Here is a 24,543-nt window from a genome sequence, read left to right as displayed (position 1 = left end):
CTTTATATGTACACATTAGTTATTTTTTAAGCTGGTGCGGCTAACCGTATTTTCACGACTATAAGGCACACATGAAAGTGTTAGATTTTCTTCAAAATAGGCGGCGCGCCCTATCGTGCAGAGCGCCCTGTGTGTGTTGTTGTTGTTGTAAGGCGGACGTAGAAGAGAACACCTTGACACCATGAGCCTCTCTGATAGTGAAGAAAGTGAATGCACAGCTGTTCAAATCAGAGGATTAGGACCCCGATGGGTTGTATTGATAATGATTACCAGTAAAAAATTGTGACCAAACTCAGTTTGCTCTTTTTAAAAACCCACACTTGTATGATCGTGTGTGTGTGTTGTTGTTGTGAGGCGGACGTAGCAGAGGACAACATGAGAACGTTAAAGGGGGAAGTGTGGGTCTGGATTGTATATAAAACCCGCGCCTTATAATAAGGTGCGCCTTATAATAAGGTGCGCCTTATATGTGTGTTGAATACAATAATGGCACACATAACTCCGCCTTTTAGTACGGTGCGCCTTGTCGTCGTGAATATACGGTAAATTCAGGTGCACTCAATAGTCTGGAAATTTCTGTATTCACTCTCTGATCTTCCTGGAGCTGCAAAAGCTCTGGCCGGGTCTCCAGAAAGGATACATCTTGAAACAAAGGTGATCTTCCCCCCCCTGTGAAACCGGAGGCCGAGAAAAGAAACAAGCGTGAATCGCAAAGAACCGGTTTAATTTATTGGGACAGAAAATTGCAGTTCGTCTTTAAAATTCTCCTCATCTCCTTCTCGACGTCCACTCCAGTCCGATCTGGGCGAAGCAGTAGAGGAACGCCAGCGTGGGCGGGGCCACCGTCGCCCAGCCTGTGGAGGGGGGGGGAAAACACAATCCACAGGGCGGGTTCAGCTCACGGAAACAAACGGCGTCCACGAGAGGGATTCGTATCCTAGGTTTCCTGTCCGGATCTTTCTAATTAAACCCAGACAGGCGGCTTGTTGACGGCGTATTCCGGCTCTGCTGTGCTATTTCTAGCCCAGCAAGCACGGACAGGTAAGGACAGCTGTCCGCCCCCTCAATCCCAGCGAAACTGGCTCGCCTCCAGATTATCCGCGTAACCCGCACCTGCACCCACAATACACCACAATGCACTATTCTTTTCTATTCACACGTGAGCGGCCTCAGGTGCAGCCGCGGGGCTGCATCCTGCCTGCGTGGGTGAAAGGTGATGCCGGGGCAGATTCAGAAGAGTTCAGAGTTTTTGCTGTATTTTTGTTTTGCCGGGGTGAAGTACTGTATTTGTGATATGCTAATGAGTCATGGTAGGCGCTTTATTTTCTTTTTTTTTTTTTTCTAAAAAAAAAAAAAAGGGAAAAAAATGGAGCTCCCGGCGCTACGTGAGTCAGGAGAGCTTTGCTGCCACAACATCCCGCCACGGATCTGTCGATTTTCAAAAAAGCTGCTCGGTTTGAAACTCCCTCTCAACTTTTTCTTTATTTCTATTTTTATTTCATTTTATTTTTTAATGAGGAGATAATTAGAACTGCATCAATGCCGCTTCCTGTCAGTACGTTTTTCAATTTTTCTTTTTTTTTTTTTTTTTTTTAAGCGAGTAAAGTTCTCCCTGGCATTCACAATGATATTTTTGTAAAAAAAAAAAAAAAAAAAAAAGACGTAGTGACAAAATAAAAAAATAAAAAAAATGACCAAAGGCAGGAAAAAAAATACATCTATGAGAAGCGTTCCCTGAATATGACGCTGTCTGTATCTATAATTTATATATATATATATATATGTACATATACGTACATATGTACATATATGTATATATACACATGTACATATATGTATATATAGATATGTATATACGTGTATATATACATGTGTGTGTGTATATATATAAATATATGTAAATATATTTATATATATAAATATATATAAAAATATATACTCAGGTATATACTCAGGTAAAAAAAAAAAAAAAAAAAAAATATATATATATATATATATATATATATATTTGTGTGTGTGTGTGTGTGTACTTTCAAAGAACCAAAACCATTCAGATGGTTTTCACCCAAAATTGTCCAGATGTGCGAATGAGAGGGTGAATTTTGTATGTCTTTATATGCTGGGTGAATGGTTTTGTTTCTTATGTGAACGATCATGTTAATGTTGTCCTTCTACATGACGAGTGAATGACTATTTGTCTCTAAATGATGCGTGGATGAGCGAGTGAATGCCGAATGAGAGGGTGAACGGCTGTGCGGTCTAAGGCGAAGCCTGCCTCTCGCCCAGTGACCTTTAAGACTGCAGGAGAAGCGAAAATATACAGAAATATAGGGGATAAACAAGGTGCTGGCAGTGTTTAGCAACTAGTACGTCCGCTCTTGGTTGTCGTCCCGGATCTCGGCGTAAGTGTGCCGGTGCTTTACCAGCCCACTTCCACTCAGCTCTGCGACCCTTGGAGGTCGGGGACTCCTCACGGCCTGTCCAAACTCCAGACAGGTGGATTTAGGAGAACTGATGTCACGTTAACGAACCCTCTTCCCTCTCCCGCCCGGCGGTTCGTCACCCCGCTAGATCAATTATAGATACATCTAAAGATTAAAACCCAAAGCGACGCGGCGGCTCGAGGGGACGATCGGGGAGTATTTCGGTGATTTCCTGCCGGCGAGAGTTCGCTTTCTGGTTCTTCCTGTGAATAATTCACCGCGGAGGTTGTACTTTTTAGCTCCGTCCCTTCCTTTATTTATGCCGACTCTACTGTACGACGAGGGTGAACGGGGGCGCGAGAAGGGGGATCGCGTCACGTCAGCAGCCATCAGGCCTTTTCTTCCGTCGTAAATATACTCTAATTGGCAACTGGGACACGACCCTCGGTGAGCACCTTCCGGAGACCTTCCTCTCTGACAACCCACCGTGGCCTCGGGGTCCCGAGGCATTTTAAAACCCGCCGCGGTTCAAACGCCTGGCGAGGGAGCGGCGCTACAGCGACACGTGCGTGGTAACGTTTAACCGTGACTTCTTCGCTCAATGACCCCTAAAGATCTTCTCGTCTGCATGACGGGCGTCGCTCCCACAGCGAGGGTCTTCTGTCACATGGAAAGAGGTTTTAAAAGGGCAATGAATAACTTGGGATTCATCATGAACCACCACAAAATAGCTCTGTTGGAAATTTTTGGAGTTTCTAGAACCTTTTTCAGGAACTAGAAGAGGAACCGGGGCCCTTTTTAGCTCCAAGGCAAGGTCTTTTTACAGTTCCGTAGTAACTCACGATGTATGTGATTGTTGGAACTCGTAAGCCACGCCCTTTACCGGATACTTTTTGCATTGTTTTTAAAAACTAAGGCGGTCACTGTGCAACACAATGGGCCAATGAAGAGGTCTGAGATCTTTTGGCTTGCAACGCCTCCGAGGGTTTTCCAAGGCTCGCAGAGGAACGTCAACATTTTGGCCAGAATAAACGTGGCGTTAGCTAACGGCTAACAGGGTTCTGTTCGGCCCAGGGTTATAATCATTCCCACCACGGAGAACATAAACGCCGCGGCAGCTTCCACCTCTGTTGTCCGTGTTGCCTTCTTGTTTTGTGGAGCTTAAGGTGAAGGTCACGGCGGTTCCTACCGTGGACTAAAAGAACCAAATCCGAGCCGGACGATTCTTAGAACTCCAAAATTTGAGACCCTGAAATATCTCCGAAGCTACGATGCGGGAAACACCTCGGTGCGTTTGCCTCGCCGCGGGCTTTCTTACGTAAAACCCTTCCAAACCTGGCGATCGTCTGCGTGTCGCCCCGGTTACGAAGCGTCAGCCACCCGGAGGATGGGAGAGGAGTGAACTGAGACGTGACCTCTTTTCTCTGCTTCCTCCCAGCTGCATGCAACAATAATTCATAATGATATCATTAATACATGAACACAACCGTGCGCGGAGCAGTAAATGGTCAGACCAATAAACCCCGCCATGAATAATTCATCGGTACAGCGCTAAAATCTCCGTCTCTCTCTCCCCCCTTCTGTCTGGATGAGCAGCTGCGGCGGCGTTTGGCTACGGGTTTGTTTTTTGCAATTAGAAGGATATACTGCTTCCTGCAGAGGCAGGAAGTGCGGTAACCCGGGCACGCAACGGAGATGTAAGCCACCATTCGGGCCATGTTAACTATGGGATGTTTGGAGGATGTTGGTAAGCATTAGCAGGCTTCTTGGCGGCTCCAAAATTGCTGCCATCTGGCCCTGGAGTGAATACAAAAACAAACTAATGAAGTATTAAAGATAAATTAGTTTCCCTATCAGCTGACGCAACCGCCTACTTATCAATATGGCTGTCGGGAGCCTGCCGCCGCCGCCGCCGCTGCCGCCACCAGGGTTTGGACTTTGACAGCTTTGAATGCATCTCCGGACGACCGTAACCGAAGCTTTCATTATATTCGCGCTCTCTGAGCTTCTCTCCTCAGCAGACGCCGGCCTCCTCTTCGCCCACTGCCGCTACCTGCAGGTTCTCCCTCGGCGCCATCGTGACACGGATACCCGCCGCTCCCTCCTTTCAGAGATGTGTTATCATTCTACTTAGAGCCGCCGCGCTCGGAATTTATCACATGTAATGTGAAAAGCCTGCTTTTTTTTGAAACAGTCTTCTCGCCTTCATTATTAGACTTCTCGCGAATCCGTCTCGCGTCCGTCCGACTTCTCTGGAGTTTCGTGTTGTCGGTCGCCGTCGTGGCTGATTAGCAATGAGCCGGCTGCGGACGAACCCGCTTATCAGGCGTGAACAGGCTCCGAGGCCTCCTGCCATCATGCTTTAGGTACCAAATGAACCACAAAAATACAGGAGGAGCATCACCTAGGGGGGGTTCTGGCACCGTCAGGAGGCAGATGTCCGTCTACGATGGGTTGGAGGAATTAAACGGCGCCGTGAGCCGCTGCCGCGTCCAATAATCGTTGACCTCTCACATTAAAATCCCCAAAGGGCCGACATCCCGTAACGCGCAGGTACGCGCTGATCCCTCCGAGAACGTTTACCTTGAACGAAGACCCGCTTCCAGAAGACCCTGCCGACGTGCAGCCCCCCGAGGAACACCAGGTTGGAGAGGATGAGCATGGCGGTGGAGAAGGCGGAGACGAAGGCCGCGCCGCGCCGCCTCGCTGCCGCCGAGAAACGCCGCTCCTGGGGAGAGCGGCGAGTAAACAGGAAACGCGTTAAACGTGAATCCGCGGGAAATCTGATGACGCATCGGAGAGGTCCGGGTTGCGCCGCGTGTCATCAGATGTTTGCGAGTTGGGTGTACGGCGGGGCGGAAGGGAGGACGCTCGCTGCTTTCGCGCTAACGCTGCCAATTAGACGTGACAGGAGCCACCTAGCTCGAACTCCCGGGGCGTTTTCTCCCGTTACATCACGAGGGTAGCACCTGTCCCCCCCCCCCCCGGCTTCGGGGAGGATCTAATCATCTGCACACCTTCTAATTGAACACCCGGTCCAGAGGTTCCCGCCGCCACTGTCGCTTTATAATGTCATGCGATGTTGTACAATCGCCTGCGATGGGTAATGAGATCCTTCTCCTTCTGTCTGAAGCTACTTTCTTCATCTTCTTCCCTCATTTGCATCCTTTATTTCCAGTTTCCAGGAGGAAAAGTGCAAACTGGCAAGGAATTGTAGAAAAGGGAAGTGCGGAATGGTATTAAAATGACCGGAATGGGGGAAGCTGCTTTATTGAGCGGGTATTTTCGCACGCACACACACACACACACACACACACACACACACAGACCTCGCACTGACATGGAGGTGAGCTCATTAGATGAATATCTTGATGATCGGGTGCAGATGATGTCGGTGTGTGAAGTGCTGTGGAGATTTAGCAGATTGCTGGCCTGTGTGTGTGTGTGTGTGTGTATGTGTGTGTGTGTGTGCAATGATCTGCACCTCCTCCCGGAGGGGAGCCGAGAGCAGAGCGTTGGACGAGTGCAGCGTGGAACTGAATCAGCATCATCTGCTGAACTTCCTGAGGTGGAGCAGAAAGAAGGTCCTCTTTCAGGCCTTTTGATCTCCTGTCTATGCAGGGCGACCATTTATAGATTATATACACTGCTCAAAAAAATAAAGGGAACACTTAAAAAACACATCCTAGATCTAAATGAATGAAATATTCCTATGAAATACTTTGCTCTTTACACAGTTGAATGTGCCGACAACAAAATCACACAAAAATGATCCATGGAAATCAATTGTATCAACCCATGGAGGTCTGGATTAGGAATCACACTCAAAATTAAAGTGTAAAAACAAACTCCAGGCTGATCCAACTTTGATGTAATGTCCTTAGAACAAGTCAAAATGAATCTGTGTTGCTTCCTGAGTGGACACTATGATTTCACAGAAGTGTGATTGACTTGGAGTTACATTTGTTGTTCAAGTGTTCCCTTTATTTTTTTGAGCAGTATATTTCATTAATAACCAATCAATAAACTATATTAACATGGACGTGAGATTGCTTGTGTTTAGACAGCCATCACTTTGGAAACATTTCATTTGTGTATCTGGAATGTGACTTATTCACGTGTCCCAGACATACGACCATTCACACATCATATATATTTATGTATACAAGCGTTCACTTCATATGGACACACATAAATCTGCCCTCTCACGAACATGTGCCAAACATTCAACCATTCACCCTCTCATTCAGACTTTGTATAGAGACATACATTCACAATTCATATAAACATACAACCATTCACCCTCTTATTCAGACATCTGGACGATTCAAGGTGTCTAGTGAACCCCCTCCATGTGTTTGGACTGCGGGAGGAACCTGGAGAACCCAGAGGAACCCCACGCATACACATGGAGAACATGCCTGTGCGTGCCTGTGTGTGTGTGTATGTTTGTATTATGATTCAAAACTTACCAAAATAGAGCGTATAAAGGCCGAGCCGCCGAGAGCTTGCAGTGCGTTTTCCAGCAGCACCCCGGCCCAGTTCATGAGCGCCCAGTACTGCAGGTAGTCGTGACCTCCGTGCCAAAGGCAAACGAACCCGAAAGCCAGGCCGGTGGACAGCGCTTTGTAAAGAGCGCCATGCCTGGAGCCTCCCAGCGGCACGTAGATGTATCTGAAGGGCGGGGAAATAAAATAGCGACTTAAAAGGAGGGTTTGAACACCGTTGGAATTAATCAAACGCCACAACTGTTTAAAGGAGATTAGTGAAACGCCACATGCGCGTTAAACCTCAGGAGGCGACTTCATCCCTTTCCGTGAGGCGGGTTAAAAACGGCACGAAGCAGCAGCAGTGACAATTATCATCACGTGTTTATTGATTTGTAATCAAACAGTTCACCACCACCCGCCGTGTAAAGAGAGAATCCCGATGTAGCTGTTTTTTTTGTTTGTTTTTTTTTTGTAAAAGTCGCGAAAAAATGAAACCGTTGTTGACACGCTCCTGTTCCAAAAGGCTAGTCGGTGCAAAAAGGTGCTCCTTGAGAAGTTCGGGAACCGGCCGTGAAGGTCCGAAGAGACAAACCTCCACGTGAGGAGGGATCGCCAGGCGGCGTCCATCGATCGTGGATGCCTCTGGCAGGCACTTCATTCGGCGCAGACAGGATTCCCTGGAGGATACTTCCACGCCGGGGATCATTCCACACCTCATCGGCGCCGAGGAGCGCCGCAGACGCCCCCCCCCCCCCGCTCCCACTTCCCGTTGGTTCATCTGAGATGCGCTGATGCAAAGCGGCGTGATGCTCCCGCTCGTCCGGATTTCAGATTGCTTATGGAGATTTCCTCCGCGGAGAACCCTGCCGCCCTCCCTCCCCGAGCCGGCGTCAGGGTTGGTCGCCCCCGTGAAGCACCGCTAACGCTGAAGGCACGCTGGGGTTGCGGCTACAGAGCCACATCGTTTGTTTGGAGCATCCTGGCGTCTCAGTGAAGGAGTGAAGATACTCCATTTTGACCCCCCCCTCAATCCCGTGGGTGTCTCATATCGAGCTGGAAACGTGAGAAAATCTGCAAGACCTCTGTTGAAGATGAGATGTAGACCTTCCAACCCCCCCGTCCTGACTGTTAGACCGCCAGATGTCCATCCAGAAGTCTCTGCAGGAGCAGTAAACCTCTTTCCAGGAAGTGATCCCATAAATTAGGGGGAAAAGGAAAAAAAACAAAACAAATTTGACGCAGCATGGAAAAAAAAAAATTATTTCTGTTATGCGTGAATTGTTTATGTCTGCTTGCAACTGTAGGTCCCTTCTTCTAACTGGCAAATAACTGCATTCCGACTTTTCTTTTGCGAAGGCTTGACTATCCTTGTTCTTCCCGATGGGCCGCGAATAGATTAGCGAGTAGCCTCCCTTTAACAAAAAAAAAACCAAAACAAAAACATCAAAAATTAGCCATAAAATAACTTCACTGCCCAAATTAAATCCCTCAAAGAACAAACGTGTCTGAGGCGGGCTGAGACGGGATAATCTGACATCTTAGTGGAAAAAAACAATGGAAGTAGATGTTAGGAAAACAAACAAAAAAGAACCAGTCTCTGACATGCCGCTAGCCGCCGCGGTGCGCCACCCCTGTCGCAGGTGGAAGCGAACGGCGGCGTCCGACTCTCCCCGCCGACTAATTATCCTGGACGCCCCGTGGCCGGTCGACGCTCCTGAAAGACGAGCCAAGATTTCCCGGGCTTCCAAACAGAGTGGCCGTCTCCGTCCCAGCCGCCGGATGAAAGCGAGACAGATGGAGCGCGAGCGGGGAGGGAGGGAGGCGAGTACCTGGACGCACCGACTGAATACCCTTTATATTTTAAAAGTTGGTGATAACTGCATATTCAACGCCTGACCGCTGTGAGCAGATGGCGCCGACGCCACGCACTCAGGGACGCGAATTAGCATCCCGGTGGTTGTAATCGCCGGCCCCGAGCTCCTCCGAAGACACGGGATTATTTTTCCTTCTCTCTTTGAGTGGATCACAAAGATAAAGCTCCCTCTGGACATTGGAGGCACTGAGGAGAAAACAAAATTCCAAGAGATAAAGGTGCTCCATAATTCACCTGATGGGGGGGGTTGAAGGACGACTAATGGTGCTGAAAGACGCTAACGCTAGCTGGACGATTCTAGCGGCTCTACTGGAACGATTCAAAATATTAAACTCTTTCCCCGGATGTGGAAACATCTGCGCGGAAACCGATACTAGCCTCTTTTGCACAGAAGGGAACTTTTTGCAGTCCCAGGAACGAGGCTGTTTCCCCGTGGATCGGGACAGCAGAGGAACCAGGGATCCTGGACCTTTAGCTCCGAGAACCATTTAGGCTCCTATTCCGCGGGGAACTGGGTGATTGGTGGTAACCATTACCAGACACTTCTTCCGGCCTGCGGAGCGCCGTTTTTTAAAAAGTGCCGCTCGGACGTTTTCTTGCAAAACATGGACAGACGTAGCGATAAATGGAGCAACGAAGAGGTGGCTCTCCGGGGCTCGCAGAGGAGTTAGCTAACGGTGTTCTTGACACGGCGAAGCAGCGCAGGGAGAAGATAAAAACACTTCAACCCATTTGATAGTCCGCGGTTATTATTCATGAACGCAGTGGCAGCTTCCACCTCCGTGTCGCTTGCGTCATCTTCCTCTCGATGGTTTGTTTTTGAGCGTGGAGATTAAGGTGCACCTGGTCCCTCACCGCTTGGGAACGAGGAACTAAAAGAGGAGGCTACTTCCTGGAACGGAATTCAAGTTGAACTCCCCGTCCCAAAGTGGCTTTTTACGACTCCGTCGCTTCAAATTTTCCTCATCGGATTTGAAAAAACATTCGCGACGTCACAAATCATCACTTTGCGTGAATCGCCGGATCCCGACACAAACGGTCCTCCACATGTGCTGCGAGGGGAAACAAACAATTGTTAAGAGCGCCTTTGTTTGCCCCGATCGCTGAAGGTGCACGACGCAGGACCCGAGACGTACGGGCAGCGGTGGCGGCGTAATGGAATGGTGAAGAATGAGCCACTTGGCTGCCCGGGGAGACGGGGTGCCGGTGAGTCATGTGGAGCACATCATTTCACACCTACACGCGCATCCAACCCTCTTCAGATCATTTCAACAGAGTTTCACAACTGCATTAAAACCTCTTTAGAAGCACTTTGCTGAGGAAGGAGCACCGGGGCCATTGTGTCGCGGGTATCGTTTTGCATCCGCGGTGGGATAATTGCAAGCGATGCCATTAAGCACGAGGAAAACAATTTCCAGTGGACAAGGATTAAAGTGGAAACGTTCATTTGCAATTATATTTTTTTTTGGGGGGGAGGGTGTTTAGCAAATCAGCGGGAGACACTTTAACACTCTGATATTCCGTCCTGGATCCATCTTTAGCGTCTGACGCTGGAACATATGTCTGCATTGTCATGCATATAAACCCAGAGGAGGGGGGAAAAAAAAAAATCAGACACTATCGCTAATTAGCAAACAATAACCGAGGCAGGGGAGCGTTTGCACGGAACGTCGCTGTGTGTTTTCTGACAACCGTGAAGCCACGGCACCGCCCTCGCGCAGCAACCCGTGTGCCGAGGAGACCGTGAACTCCCAGCAGGCCGCATCCAGTGGAGTGTGCCTCATTAGAAACCAAAAAAAAAAAAAAAAACAACAAAAAAAAAAGGAATAATGTTGGATGTCCAGGGTACAAGTGAGTAAACACAGTGTCCCGATTACATATGCGCATAGTAAACAGGAGAGGGGCCGGGGGTATTGCTGCGTGCAAATCCAGCGACCTTTTCCGTGATGAAGAACCCCATTTTTTTAAATTAAAAGTTCAATATAAAACATCCGTCCCGATTCCCGCTTCACTCGATGACCTGCCGGGAAAACAAGCTGCTCGAACCTGCACTAAAGAAAGTGCAGTGAGTTGGAAAACAATGCTAATTCAAGGGGAGAATATTCCCAGGCAGCTCCTTTCAGCCAATCGCCTGCCTCCATTTCACTCTAACTTCCTGTCCTCCTCTCTGGACTTCCTTCAGACCTTCTGCCAGGCAGCTCCACCAACAGCATCCTTCTGGCCAGATCTTCACCATCCCTCTTCTGCTCATGCCCGAAACTTGACAGTCGAGCTCCAGAACATCAAATGTGCATTCTAAGAGAAACCTCCACATCTTCATCTGCCTCCTGTTTTCTTCTCAGCACCTCCGTCTTTACACCTTTCCCTTCATTCGGCGCCCATGGTGCTGCCCAATTTTTTTTGAAATTTTTGCCCATTTTTTTTTAGGCATTTGGGGGGGGGGATTTTTTTTTTTTTGCATTTTTTTTGTTTCTTTGTTTGTAAAATTTCCATGAAATTCATTTTAATTTCCATTTTAGTAAGATTGTTGTAATTTCCAAAATGACTGTCCGTCTGTTTATGTATTTTGCCCGATTCCTCATGACATTTTTCCCACGATTTAAAAACAAGCGTTTTTTTCCGAAGCGCAAAAAGCACTTACCGACTGTCAGAGAGGGAATTTTTTTTTTTTTTTTTAAAAAAGCGATTGAACACTTTTCTGGGGGAACAGTCCATGACGGTCCAGAAGCAGACAACGACATGGCAATTTCAATGATGGGGAAAAAAAAAAAAAAAAAAAATTCAAGTTTTTATCCATCATTTCACAACGTTGCTTTCTTTTTCTGCGACCAACAAACGGAATGGCCCGTTCTCCGTCTATCCATTAACATCTGAATTAGTCCGCGAGCCGGCGGCGGCCCTCTTACCTGATGAGCCATCGGTACAGGCCTTTGTCAAAGTGCCTAAGATCGAAAAGAGAAACATTGCATTTCAGTCAGACGTACACAATACGGAATAATAAGAGCGAGCGGGAAGCACCTGAGCCCCGGGGCCACGTAAAACCTCCAGCATGTTAAGTCTCTAAGATGTATTTGTGTTTGTGTGCAGCTCCATGTCATTAAGAAGATTGGAAAAGAGCATTTTGTCCAGCCTAAGCCGTGTTTTTCCCGTTTCCTCTGTGCCGCCCGTAAACCCGGGCAGCTTTGTCAATGCTGTCTGCGGACAGCTTTATGCATTCCATCGATGTCGTCCGGCGTGGAAGTGCATCAGCGGCGTTTTATTGTGCTCCACTTCATCATCAATCACCGTTAAAAATTAGATTCCCCCGCACAGGAATATCAAAGTGATGCCGGGATGTGAATGCAGATCCCAGAGAGGGTTTTTTTTTTTTTGTGTGTGTGTGACCGCACGAGGCGAAACCTTGAGATCTTGCCGTGCAATGGGGTAGAAATCCGACTTTGCCTGTGCATTTGAAGTGAGGCGGTGCAGGGGGAACGTTCACCGGAGCGCCGGTCACCGTTGAGCGGGGCCTCCTGCGTTCCCTTCCTGCTGATGAAGCTGCTTTACCGCTGCAACAAGAGCTGCAATGCCGGACCGCGTTGATTTATACGATGGCGCCCCCAGCAGGTCGAACCCCCGCGCAGCCTTTTTCCGCTCCGAGTCGGGCGATCTTAATGAGCTTATTACTCATAGTTATAATTACTTTTTGACTTTTATTTGCTTTTAATGTCTACTCTCTGATGTTTTATCGATGAGAGGTATAACCGATGGGGTGGATGTGATGTGGCACCTCGGAGCTGTTAATGCTCACGATCCCTAAAATCCCCTGGTTGAAACTCCGGCCTGGCGATCTACTGCGTCATGCATCAAATATCTTCCCCGCGATATCTTAAGAGTCGAGAAATTCAAATTGCCTGCCGGTTTCACGCGACTTTTCAAAGAAATTCGACGAAGAACGACTCGAAAGGGTGACATGAGCTATTTTGGTGAGACGCTCAGTTCTTCTATTCGCACGCGATTCCTTCCTAGACAGATTTGTGATGTATATCACTATGAAAACAGTTCTAGTTGTAAGCTAGGACAGAGTGTAGATTTGGCTTCTGAGAGCGGAATCAGAGCCAGGGATATAAATCTTTTACTTTGAGTCCAACGGCGGGGGATACTGGGCTCCTGGCGCGGAGGTGACCTATTGTTGTGATTGCCAGTAATGACAGGAGATGAGACAATTCACCGCGGCCAATCCAAAGCTGATTGCCCAAGTCGATGAACACTTAAAGCCCTTGACATTAAACGCGCCTGTTTCAAGGACGTCCCCGGCCGCCGCCGCGACGACCGGCGTCTACGAAATTCCGAGGCATCGTGACGTCTCACCTCCACATCCCGGTGAAGCTGTACATGATGCTGACGCAGCGGGGGAGGCTCGGCGGGGCCAGGTTGTCGGCGGTGGCCAGCATGGACGGCAGGCCGAACAGCACCAGGTACTTCACGTAAAAGAACTGGACCAGAGCGAGAGCCAGACCCCCTGCGGGCAGGAGAGGAAAACTACTCGAGCTCGCGGTTCCTCACATCGAAGCAGCGCGGTGAATGCCGGCGTCTTGGTTCGACTTAAACTTGCAGAAAAGGAGGACGTAAATAAATAACTGAATTATTTAACAGGTGATAAAGCCGCCGTGCAGATTATTATTTAAATGATCTGCGGAGACATGCCGACGCCGCAAGGCCTGAGGTTGGGCGAAATATGTGTGTGTGGGAAAACACAGAAATCCTGATAATTGGAAGCCCCGTTCTCTTCGACCCCCTCTGACAGTTCGTCGCTCGAATCCTCGACCTGGTGAGAAATATCGGCTTTCAATTCCCCTCTCCTTCCTCCCTCCCTGCTGAGGGCCCATATGTGTTTGTTTTTATCCGCAACTTCAGCATTAGCCTTCGCTCTCCAGGGGCAGAGGAAGGTCCGGAACTTTCCTCTGAAGTGAGACACAGGGCGATATCTGCAATTTTTTTTTTTACTTTTGTTTAAAATCCTTCTCCCCAATAGGCCCATTCTACCTTTCTAAATACATACAATTTATAAACAAATATTTCAAAAAAAAAAAAAATTCTTGCTTACAAATCATTCCTTGATTTATATGATTTTTTTATGGTAATTGCTGATCATTAAGGCACATTTCTTCTCAATTTTTAACAATTATAGAATTGATGTTTAAAATCTTATTGTTATAAATTTGAATTCATAAAACACGATCACTGCCGCAGAGTATGTGAAGAATATCCGGATACTCGAGTATAACGCTGCACAGACGCTCACTGTAACTCCAGCGGTGTTGCATTTTTTTTTTTTTAAATCAATGAACAATTGCAGAGAAAACAAAATTACATTTCTGCATGCAACAAAACATTTTGAACTACTTTTAAGCAAAATGCTCAATATCTATTTGAGTCCTGTATTAATGAAAAAAAAAAACAAACTTAAATTATCCACCGGCGGCGAACCAAAAATGCCGTCCTCTCTCCGTGTGCTGTCATCCTTTTCAAATCTTTGTACTTTTTAAGACCTTAAAACACTTGATAGCCTTAACTTTGACACTTTATATTTTATTCTCCCTCCTTCCGACTATTATCTATTATTGTTATGTTTTACTTGAAACTCTGGCACAAAAATTTCCTTCGGGATAGATAAAGTTGTTCTCATCTTATTTTCTTACTAACTTGTGCAGTCCCTGATTAAGAGCGACAAATATATATTGACATGTTTTATTTAGATGTAAAAAGACTGCCATAATCTTCAACTTTAAATTTACATTTAAAAATTAAAGGACCTAAAATGAAATACGTTTTGATCAAACACTCGTTCATTATTTTCAAAGGGTTGCCGACCCCTGACGTAGCCGGTCACTAGCATGTCCGATAGCATATCGCAGCTGTCTTGTTAACCACTCTGTCGACATGGAGTTTGCAGACAGAGATCTGAAAGAGAAGCCCAGGGAGCAGGTAAAGTACTTACCCAAGGCCCAGGGAGGAAGGATCTCTAGGTAGGTCTCATTAGACTGGATGGAGTGCATGTACATGGTGTGGACCATGTACTCGGCGATGCTCCACCACAGCATGATCCGCGCCGATCTGAGCGCCAGGTAGCGGAGAGGTGACCCACCGCCGCCGGCGTCCTTGGCGGGGGTTTGCATCTGCGTGTAGCACACAGCAGGCGTGCCGGTTAAAAGCCTTTTTCGAGAGAAACGATCAAAAAAGAAAAAAGACCTGAACGGAAGAAAAAGGGAAATGAAAAATGTATGGGGCCTGGCAGAGGAGGCTGAAAGATCAGCCCCTCCAAAAAGCAGCGTTTCACCTGGACATCTACTGGGAAAAAGAGACCCAGTTCAAAATTATTCATGACATATACCCATCTTGGGAATTATTGAGGGTACGCTTTAATATTGACGATAATATGCGTACCTTTTGTGAAGACAGCATTGAAACCACTGACCATATATCTTTCTCATGCGGAAAAGTACAGGGCTTTTGGGCTAACGCTTGAAAATGGGTTAAAGACAAGTTTCCATCGTCACCAGTTTCCTTCTCAAGAGATGACATTACATTTGGTTTACTTTTAAGCAACAAAAGAGATGTGTCAATGTTATTTTAGGCCTGGACAAGTTCTTCATTCACAAAAACAGAATGCAAGTGTTCCCCCGATTTTACGTTATTTACAAATAATTTTAAATTATATAAAAATTCCTTTACTTATGGAAAAATCCAAAAAACCAAAAATATACAGCTTGGTGTCTGAGATTTCTTGTGAACCACCAAGTTAAATATGTTATATATATAAAAAAAAAAACCTCGACATCTACTGGACAAAAAATAAATTGGAGTCCCAATGGTAGCTCACCTGATCCACATAGTCTCTGTACAAGATGATGGGTCCATTGTAGAAAAAGGGGTGGTAGAAAGTGTATGACAACAGCCAGCGGAGCTGCGCGGCGCCACCTGGGTCCGAAGAGCTCCAGCAGTTCTCCAGGCTGAAGCTGATGAAGCGCAGACCGCAGACGGCCACGCTGAAGAGCAGCAGATAGTACTCCTCCTCCGTGCCGTACCAGCCTCTCTGGGATTGAAGGAGGAGGCCGGTCATTTTGTTGCTCCTCGACACGGAGGCTTGGTTTCAAAATAAGATATGCAACGGCCCAAAGTGACAACTGCGGCGGAATCGGGGAGTTTGTGTTTTTTTGGAGGGGGGGGGGGGATTTTTGACATTTAAATCCTCCAGGCCACTACTGGAGTGGGGAGGCGGGATGCTTCACTGCCAGACGCGACTAAATCTTATACAATCTTATACTCAAGAGCTTTAGAAGTGGGCTTTTGGGTTCTTTTTTTAGGCCTTGCACTAACGGATTTCTCGAAGCTTGAATCCCGTTGCTTGGCGCCATCGGAGAGGCTCGTACGAGAGGGAATGAGAGGCAATCCTACGTGGAAGCCTCGTTTTCAATTCAGAAAATACAACTGAATCAAGTTGGTGTTTCAAGAGGATAATCAGGAAAAGACAGCAAAACCAACTCTATAACTTGTTGCTAATTATAAAGACGGCTAACACACATTTAGGGTAACATGGTCCCTGATTTATTAATTGGGAAATAATCCTCAGACACAGGCTGATTTCTTCATCTAGGGGTATATTGTGAACCCTCATATAACATTTATTTGATATTTAAGGAAAAAAATAGTAATGAAGTATGGCTTTACTGCCCCGGTCCCTGTGATTAATACCTGCGGTTTCACTCGATAATAATAACAAAGCTGTGTGACTGCTAGGCCTTGACGTGTTGCACCCTCTGGTGTTCTTCTGCGGCTACTGAAACCTTTTTTTTTTTATCTTGACTACTCAGATGATCGCCGAGCCCCGGAATCTGATGGACGCGCATCTACAAATTGTTCGTCGTTCGTGTGTGTGTGTGTGAATGCTACCTAGAATGAAAGAACAATCTCAGTATGACCCACACATACAAACATCAAGAACTTAAACTCAGTTTCATGTGACTTTCAAAACATGTTTTACTGGTCCCTGGAGAGGAAGTCAGAAACAGGAAGAAGGTTTCAGGCGTGAAGACCCCACCTGAATCTCCTGGATGGGCTGGATGTAGAGGGTGCCGAGCAGCAGCAGGTTGCAGGCCCAGGACAGGGCGGCCTTTCGGAGCTGAGCCACCAAGAAGGACAAAGCGAGGTGGAGGAGCAGCACGCCCACGCCTTTGACGCCCAACACGCTGCCGGCTGCCAAGAGGCCATATATCGTGACTGCCTGCACCTTCAGCTGTACGGAGGAAATTAAAAACACGGCAGATTGAAGTGTTTCCCATGATGACAACTTGAATCAAACAGCAGTTTCGGACCTCGGGGTAAAAGACGCTGGTCAGCCTGGATATCACAGCGTGCCCGGTCAGGGTCCACAGCAGGGACTTCTTCGCCCACCCGGTCCAGAAACTCCACTCGAAGTCCATGGGATCCTGACAGAGACAGACACACTGTGAAACTCCGGCTGAACAGTCTAGAGAGCCTTAAACATTGGACTTGCCTTTTTAAACCCTTGGATGAGTCCTTCTTCCAAATGAAATTCTCTATGCAATCCTGCTTCATGATCTGAAGGAACACAACCATCATTCTGCAACTTGTCTCTCAACGCTCATCAGTTCATTTTAGTCATTTTTAAATAATCCGACGGACCCCTCGAGAATCGGTGAAGTTCGTAGAAGGAGTAGAGGTGAGAGCCGAAGGACAGAAGCCAGTACAGGAGGATCTCCGTCTGCGGTAGGGCTGCAGGGAGGGCCTCTGGTTTAGATGTCATCGGGCTGACTCACGGCATCCACGCACACCTGAGGGGTTTAGATGCTTAAATCATTTGTTGAATCCACATATTTATGCAGTGGTCCACAGCAGATCTATGTCTTCTACATGCAGCATCACAGGTGGAGTGTTTTCCACATTTTGTTTTTGTGCAATTGATTAAACTGCATTAATCTATACAGTTCAATGGAAATACCTTCTGAAGTCACCGGCTCACAAAAAAATGTGAATATTAACAGAAAAGTAAGCCAACTTTGCTTTTCAACCCATTTGTTTACATGGTCTCGATTTTGAGCTGGAGACAAAATGATTGACAGCTCACTGCCGTTGCTAGGTAACGACCGGGTGGAAGTAGCCTGGTCCTGCTTGAGCTAGCAAGCAAAGTTCTTCTCCGCGTTTGTAAGATAACGTCTGTGGATAACAAGTTGGTAGGTGTGTGTGCGGGATTCCATGCCCGCCGGCCGTCGAATTCCAACGCTGTCCCGCTCACTTACCTGAAAACTTCCGGGGGTTCATCCCCATCCCAACGCCGCCGGTGATTGACGCTAACTTAGATAGCAAGACCTGCTAATAGCATAAGCTAATAGCATTAGCATTAGCCATGTAGCAATGGCGGGCTGTAGTCCATCGCGTTGGCGACTACACACTGCGGGACCGCTCGGTATTTACAGTTCTCTACACACACACTCACAGACACACACACACACACACACACACACACCGCAGGATAAACGCACAATGTTTTGCTCTCGTTCGTTGGGACGTTCAAGCCAGTTGCTGCCGGGAAAGACCGCCTCCTGCTGAGCGGGATGTCTCCTCTGCGATGTCGCTAGCCTCCATGGTTGTAGCCCCCCCTCCGCTCCAGGCAGGGAAAGCGATTTGGAGCAGGTACTGTACTGCAACGCACTTCTTCCTCCTTTTATTTAACTAAAGATTGAGCTTTAAATTATCAGTGTTTTAATAGTGAAGGTTTTAACTATCTTTTTACAATTATATACATTTGAAGAGCCGCCAGTCAAATGGCTGCAAAAAAAAATAGTTTGTGTCCTCATAATAATTCACAGCAAATCGTACTTCAGATGTGCTCTGTTCAGAATATAAATGACCTAACAACAAATGCAGTTTCAGATTTTTGTATTTCAAAGAGGTGTCTCCCGGAGAGAAAGGTTTCGATTTTTCAGAGCTGAGTTAGTGGTTTTAATAAAAGAAAGAAAAAAAAAATCCCAAATGTTTGACAGAGCATTACTCTGCCAAATCCTGCACTCACTGAGATCTGATTTGTAAAATACTCCTTCTTTTTATTAATACGATACAACTATAAGTAAATTCTTCATTATTTTTTTTTCATCTCCAGCTACCAAGATACATCCTGGTCATATTTTTATATGAGATGAAATGTGCATTATGTATGTATGAGTGTTGGGACTGAGGAATATAGATTTCCAGACGCACACAGAAAACCTTCCTTGAGATTTTAATCACTGTTCAAAGTGAATGTTGCCATTTGGACAAAAAAAAAAAAGTTTATAAGTGGGATTATGGATCAGCAGCTGAAACTATGAGCGCGAGGGATTTCCAGAACTCAAAAAAAGTAGCGAATTTTAACAAGCAGAGACACTGGGATATCACAAACACTAACAAGTTGCAATCCAGACATAAAGAAGGACAAAAACGTCGCCTAAATCAACCCCTCTAATCTTCTCTCTTGAAACATATACCTTCCTTTTGCCTCACAGTTAAATACAGAGCAACAGCATCGCCACATTTCATGTAAGCCACCGTTTATTCACATTGAGAAGTTGATATTTATCCATATACCAGAAAGCTAATGCGTTCACGCTTCCGTGTGCATCGTGTCTTTGCACAGTGAGTGAAAGCTCTGAGTGGATACTTTTCACAGCTCGTCGGTCTCTCCGTCGAAGACCACCGCTTCGGCATCCATGTGAATGCTGCTGGGCTCGCTGCTGCCCACCCAGCCGATGGGAGTGCGGTTGAAGGAGGGCCGGCAGTTGATGTCCTGCTGGTAAACCACGGCGGGTTCGGGCTCCGGTTCGGTCGCCTTTGTCTCCGGCAGCTGGAATTTCAGGAACTGGTTGGCCTTCTCAAAGCCACCGAAGGGCATGGCACTCCTAGCGAGGTGAGAGAATGATCATTTTATAGTTTATTTTGTGCCGACGTCTAAAAAAAGAACAATTAAGATAAGCTTGCGAGTTTTGCAGTTGTTCATAGCTGCAGGGTATCATTGGAAAATACCTCCCTGTATCATCAACTATATTTCAAAAGCGGGGGGTAAAAAAAAAAAACTGAACAAAATCAATCACCGCATGATTCATCAGCGTGTCAGGTCTTAGGAGTAAATGAAAACCATGAGAAACGTAATTTGCATAAAAGCTTGAAATGCCCGAGGAGGATTTTCACCAGGTGCCGATAAATCTCTGTTAATTTTTTTTTTTTTTGTTCACTGCGGTTTTGTTCATTAGTTGCGACAAAAGTGATTTACACTGTCAGAAAGCAGGGGGAAATGATCCCCGAGCAGACAGGCAGGTGTGTTTTCGGGATTGCCGCCGAAGGGGTGCCTGACAATGCGGGAGAAACCAGCCTCGGTGTTTTTCTGAGGATGTCTGTGCCAGCTGTCTGTGACACACCAATACATAAGCTCATTTGGAAATAGTTGAAAAACTAAAGCGGTCAGAGGCCTAAACCCCTGAAGTACACTTAAGTACACTAACTCTGCTTGAAATATGAATATGATAGACAATTACTGATCCTGTTCCATCTCTAAAGTAAAGCAGCCAATTGATATGATGAAATATACATTTCACAAAATGTAAGGAAAAGTACAGCTTTGTTAGTTGCATGTGTTCCTTTGCTGTGTCACACCAAACACACCATTACCTGTTGAAGCATTTGTACTTGGGGAAGTCCTTTTTGGAAATGGGGCCGGGCATTCCAGTTTTCAAAGTTGCCAGCAGCATTTCGTCGCCTTTCATCGCCTTCTCCCATGGCGATATGTAGGTCTTCACGAGAATCTTTTTCACGGTCTCCTTATCACCGGCGCCGCCTTTTGCAGAATTGGTTAAAAAAACAAACAAAAAAAAAAAAACACAAATTCTACATAACAAAATCACCTATTAATTCGTATTGTGCTAATATAATTAGCATTTTAAATGTTTACTGTAGAAAGAGTCGCAAAAGTTCGTATATTTGCATCATGCAACATCTGCAAGTTTCTCTTGAATGAAATTTTTCAGTGTGCATTTCACCGCAAAAATAGAATTCCTTAAACTGAAACGAACCTTTTAGCTGAGACCACTCACTCCCGTCCACTCCTGTTGTGGCGTCCCCGTGCTGGCCTCCACTCCCTGCACCTCCTGCACCTCCTGCGCCTCCTGCTCCCCCAGCGCCCGCACCTTTGCTCCCGGGCTTTGGGGGAGGCACAGGGGGGCCCCGTCCAGCGTTTAACCCCGTGTAATTCAGGTGCCCGGCCTGCTTGCTGACAAAATGCCCGCCGACATTTATCATCTGACTTCCCATCTGACCTCCCAGGGACGGAACAAACTTCTCCAGGTTGTCCTGAAATGAATACAACCTCCTCATCACACTCCTGTTTCAGTATCTCATTGGGTTTGTTTTGTTTGAAGGAACCGTCTCTCACCATTGAGTCGCTGCAAAAGATGTCAGGGTCGTTCTCATAAATGAACCTCTCCACTCTCTGCTGCCTCATCTTGAACATCTTGGAGCCTCGGTTCTTCAGAAGGGAAAGCTCCTCCAGCATGATGTCTTTGGGCGTCCTGATCTTTGTTCCCAGGTCAAACTCGGATGCCTCTGGCTCGGACTCGTACTCTGGGTGAGGATCGTCCCGTAAATGTCTTACGCAAACACAGTTTGTTAAATCATGAAGATTCTTGGTGAAGTTCTGAATGTACCTGCTGCCGACGGGGGGTTTGAGCACGTTCAAATCTAGTCCTGTTAAAGTCATAGACGATTCCTAGCCTGGGCTTTGTCTGTATTCGTTGCCATGGTTAGCCGTTACACAATCGAAAGACTTCCTTACATTTTTCTTTAATCTAGTAAACTAAGTACAAGAAAAAACAATTTGACTTGCTCCAAAAGTTCGAGACGGACTCCTCGCGAATATCGTACTGTTAAAAGTCGAGACTCGGATTCAAACGGCGATATTAAAATCGATCGGCGGTTTAAAGCAGAGAACTCTGGAATTCGAAATATTCGAGATGTTGACATCGGGGTCTTCTCCTTCAGGTTTATGCATTTTTGTCACGTTTCCTAGTAAAGGGACCGCGGTACTCGGTGCTCCACCTTACAAAGTCTGATTGAATTCATTCTCCGGTCTAAAAAGTAATTCTACGGAGCCCATTTTGCAGCATCTGTCGAGTCCTGTTCATCACGATGCCGATTTTGTGCCTGCATTGCATTCGTAAAAGTACCGCTGATATACCGCACTTTCCCAACTATCGCCTATCACCCGTCTATTTATGTAATCCGCCTTTACACGAAACGGCTCAAATTACCGAAGACGTGATCTCGACCCGGCCGAAATTCGTCTTCATATTCATGTCATTTCAGGTCAGCCTTACCATCCTGAGCGATATGTGTCAGGTCGGTTATGATCTTGGAGGGCTTTTTCCGCTTGTTTAGGGGGGCAGGTGTTCCAAGAGGCATGGCTGGAGGGTCAGACAATATTAGCGTTGTTCACACGGAACAGACAAACAGAAAAACAAAACCTCTGATGAATAAAAAACGAGAACAACTCGACAATTAAAAAATCAACGCCTCAGACAATGTTGAATTATTCAGTTGTCATATAAATAGCGGGGGTTTAGGCTGTTTGAGACAGAATTAAAGGAAAAAAGCAAAAGAAAAAGATAGCCGGGCAGTTTGCTTTGCTCATCTTTACGGTGCAATGATGTACAAACATTAACCTCCGCATCTCCCATCAAAGGTCCCATTTGGATAAATGTCAGTATTGATGTCAGGAGACGGAGGTTCAGACGCTCCGAGGAGCAGGCAGGATTCGGGATTCCCTATTAACATGCATTACACAGAAGTGCAAAAGTAGTCTTGCGCCAACTTCCCCCCGGGAAAATTCTTCATCGGAGAACCAATGAGAGCGAGCACAAGAACGCATGGGACGCCCTCCTCGTTTTCTAAGTTCAAGGTGGATGTCGGCGGGCCCCGGATTCCCCGCATTCCCCGCTCAAACACATGTCCGCTGCGAGGGGACTCGTGCAGCTCCAAGTCCATGATCGGTTGTGTTTAGTGACACAAGATCCGCACACACACACACAACATAAACACGAGCACGCCGGCCGCCAATCCGCGATCGATCATTTCCGGCGACCTCCGGTCGATGAGAATTTGGCTTTTGGTATTATTTATATCATCCGATGGTTCCCCGTCTGCAGCCTGCATGGGAATATGTGGGGGGCGAAAGTGAGAGCAATTCTTGTGTGTGTCTCATCTGTCAAGGCGGATGCCTCTCCCGACTGGATCGGATTAGCATTAACAGGCAGCTGCGCGACAGCGTGCCGTATCTACAATGTCTAATAATGATATGATGTGTTGTTTTTTTTTCTATCTCCTTCCTCCACGAGTATCTGCACCTTCGGTTCTGGATCGCTTTTTCATTATCTTTTTTTCGCAATCCTCAGCCCCTTCGTCAAATGGCAAAACATCACATCGCATCTTCTGGCTGTAACTCAACCCTCTGCATCTATTTTTAAAAGCCATTTGCGGCGAAGGAACTTTTAGAGACAAGCAATGCCGTCATTTGACTATCAAATGGGCCTGACACGACCCTTAAAGATACAAAACACACCGTCGCAGAACAATCCTTGGAAAATATTCCGACTTATCCCGGAACATAAGTAAGAACCCCGGTGGTTTATGCCAAGAGCTATTAAGGGACGGGTTTTACGCACCCTCTCAAGTCCCTTAAAGTAATCACAAACTCCCTTGCGCTCGGATTTACCATCCTCCCCCTCCCCCCGTCGGGCTTTGGTATCACCATATGAAATCTCCGCGACGCCCACGGAGAGCGACGGTCAGCACTTTCAACCATTCCTTCGCTCATTTCCTGACGTGCTCAAAATGTGCAAAAGTGGCGAAGGGACCCGCGTGGATTAGCGCGGAATCTGAGACACGCTAATTGCTAACGGTGATAATCGGGCCCGTTGATCCGTTCAGGGCTTTCGCTTTGGTTCAATTTTTGTGGTCTCCAAACACGGCGAGGAGGAAATCGCGTAACTTTTTTCGTCCTCTTTCACGAGACTCAATTAGTTGGGGAGGGGGGAATTCGAAAAAATAAAAAAAAAGAAAGCACACCGATCGGATGCAGATCCACTCACCGGGTTTCGCTGTAATCCTGGGAGGAGAGACGGACCTATAAATACCAAACAGAGAAGAAGAAACCCGGGGCTTAATGCTGGCGATCACACCTTTTCAAATCCCTCAGTGCCTCTAACCCTCGGTATAGCCGGACCCCTCGTCGTCCCGGAAAGTGCAAAACCCACCCTTACACTCAGATGGCAGACCTTCCAGCAGGTTGGGGCTGCTGGTGACAGCAGTGCTGGTGTCAAGATTGGGAGGTGGGGGGCGCCGGAGGAGTCGGCGGGGGGTGGGGGTGGGGGGTTCGAGGGGTATGAATAGGGGGACTGCTAAGGCCTGGGGGTGGGGTGGGGTGTGTGTGTGTGGGGGTCTCTGTTGGCCAGCTAAAATTGCTGATGGGGATATTAAAGGAACAAATCATTCTCACAGATGGTTGGGGTGCCTATATTTAGTAGCAAAGAACGCACAGAACAGAAATCAGTTATAAGATAACCCTGCAGGACTGCGGGCGGGGGGGCCCGGAGGGAGAGAGGAACAGCAAACACTCGTACATTTACCGCATGTACACACCGCAGGGCCCAGGTTAAGTATATGTGTACACAGGCAG

The 24,543-nt window shown here is 46.9% G+C and overlaps 2 protein-coding genes across 6 annotated transcripts; both read right to left on the bottom strand.

Annotated features, from left to right (window-relative positions):
* Positions 1-716: 716 nt before the first annotated feature.
* On the bottom strand, positions 717-18,415 carry hhat (hedgehog acyltransferase). Of its 4 annotated transcripts, none has more exons than XM_086173319.1 (13): positions 18,086-18,415; positions 17,472-17,620; positions 17,323-17,387; positions 17,141-17,254; positions 16,867-17,061; positions 15,649-15,861; positions 14,767-14,944; positions 13,137-13,287; positions 11,693-11,728; positions 6,896-7,097; positions 5,908-5,986; positions 5,007-5,151; positions 717-854 (listed from the first exon to the last, which is right to left on the bottom strand). In XM_086173319.1, exons 2-13 carry the CDS (start codon positions 17,590-17,592, stop codon positions 728-730), a joined length of 1,626 nt encoding a protein of 541 aa, XP_086029445.1. In that variant the 5' UTR covers positions 17,593-17,620; positions 18,086-18,415; the 3' UTR covers positions 717-727. The 4 variants fall into 4 exon arrangements, with proteins under 4 accessions (XP_086029445.1, XP_086029460.1, XP_086029434.1 ...); XM_086173327.1 differs by lacking the exon at positions 717-854 and adding an exon at positions 3,696-3,861; XM_086173334.1 differs by lacking the exon at positions 5,908-5,986.
* Positions 18,416-19,355: 940 nt separating this feature from the next.
* Positions 19,356-24,228, bottom strand: myoz1a (myozenin 1a). Of its 2 annotated transcripts, none has more exons than XM_086173302.1 (7): positions 24,122-24,228; positions 23,957-23,991; positions 22,187-22,273; positions 21,247-21,434; positions 20,888-21,164; positions 20,487-20,652; positions 19,356-19,720 (listed from the first exon to the last, which is right to left on the bottom strand). In XM_086173302.1, exons 3-7 carry the CDS (start codon positions 22,269-22,271, stop codon positions 19,486-19,488), a joined length of 951 nt encoding a protein of 316 aa, XP_086029428.1. In that variant the 5' UTR covers positions 22,272-22,273; positions 23,957-23,991; positions 24,122-24,228; the 3' UTR covers positions 19,356-19,485. The 2 variants fall into 2 exon arrangements, with proteins under 2 accessions (XP_086029428.1, XP_086029429.1); XM_086173303.1 differs by having other exon boundaries at positions 24,128-24,215.
* Positions 24,229-24,543: the final 315 nt, after the last annotated feature.

This window comes from Fistularia commersonii, chromosome 2, assembly GCF_037954325.1.
Source record: "Fistularia commersonii isolate RoL2024-O1a breed Wild chromosome 2, RoL_Fcom_v1.0, whole genome shotgun sequence".
In the NCBI taxonomy this organism is placed as follows: Eukaryota; Metazoa; Chordata; class Actinopteri; order Syngnathiformes; family Fistulariidae; genus Fistularia; species Fistularia commersonii.
The sequence above is the reverse complement of the archived record's forward strand: the minus strand, read 5'-3'. Positions and strand labels throughout refer to the sequence as shown.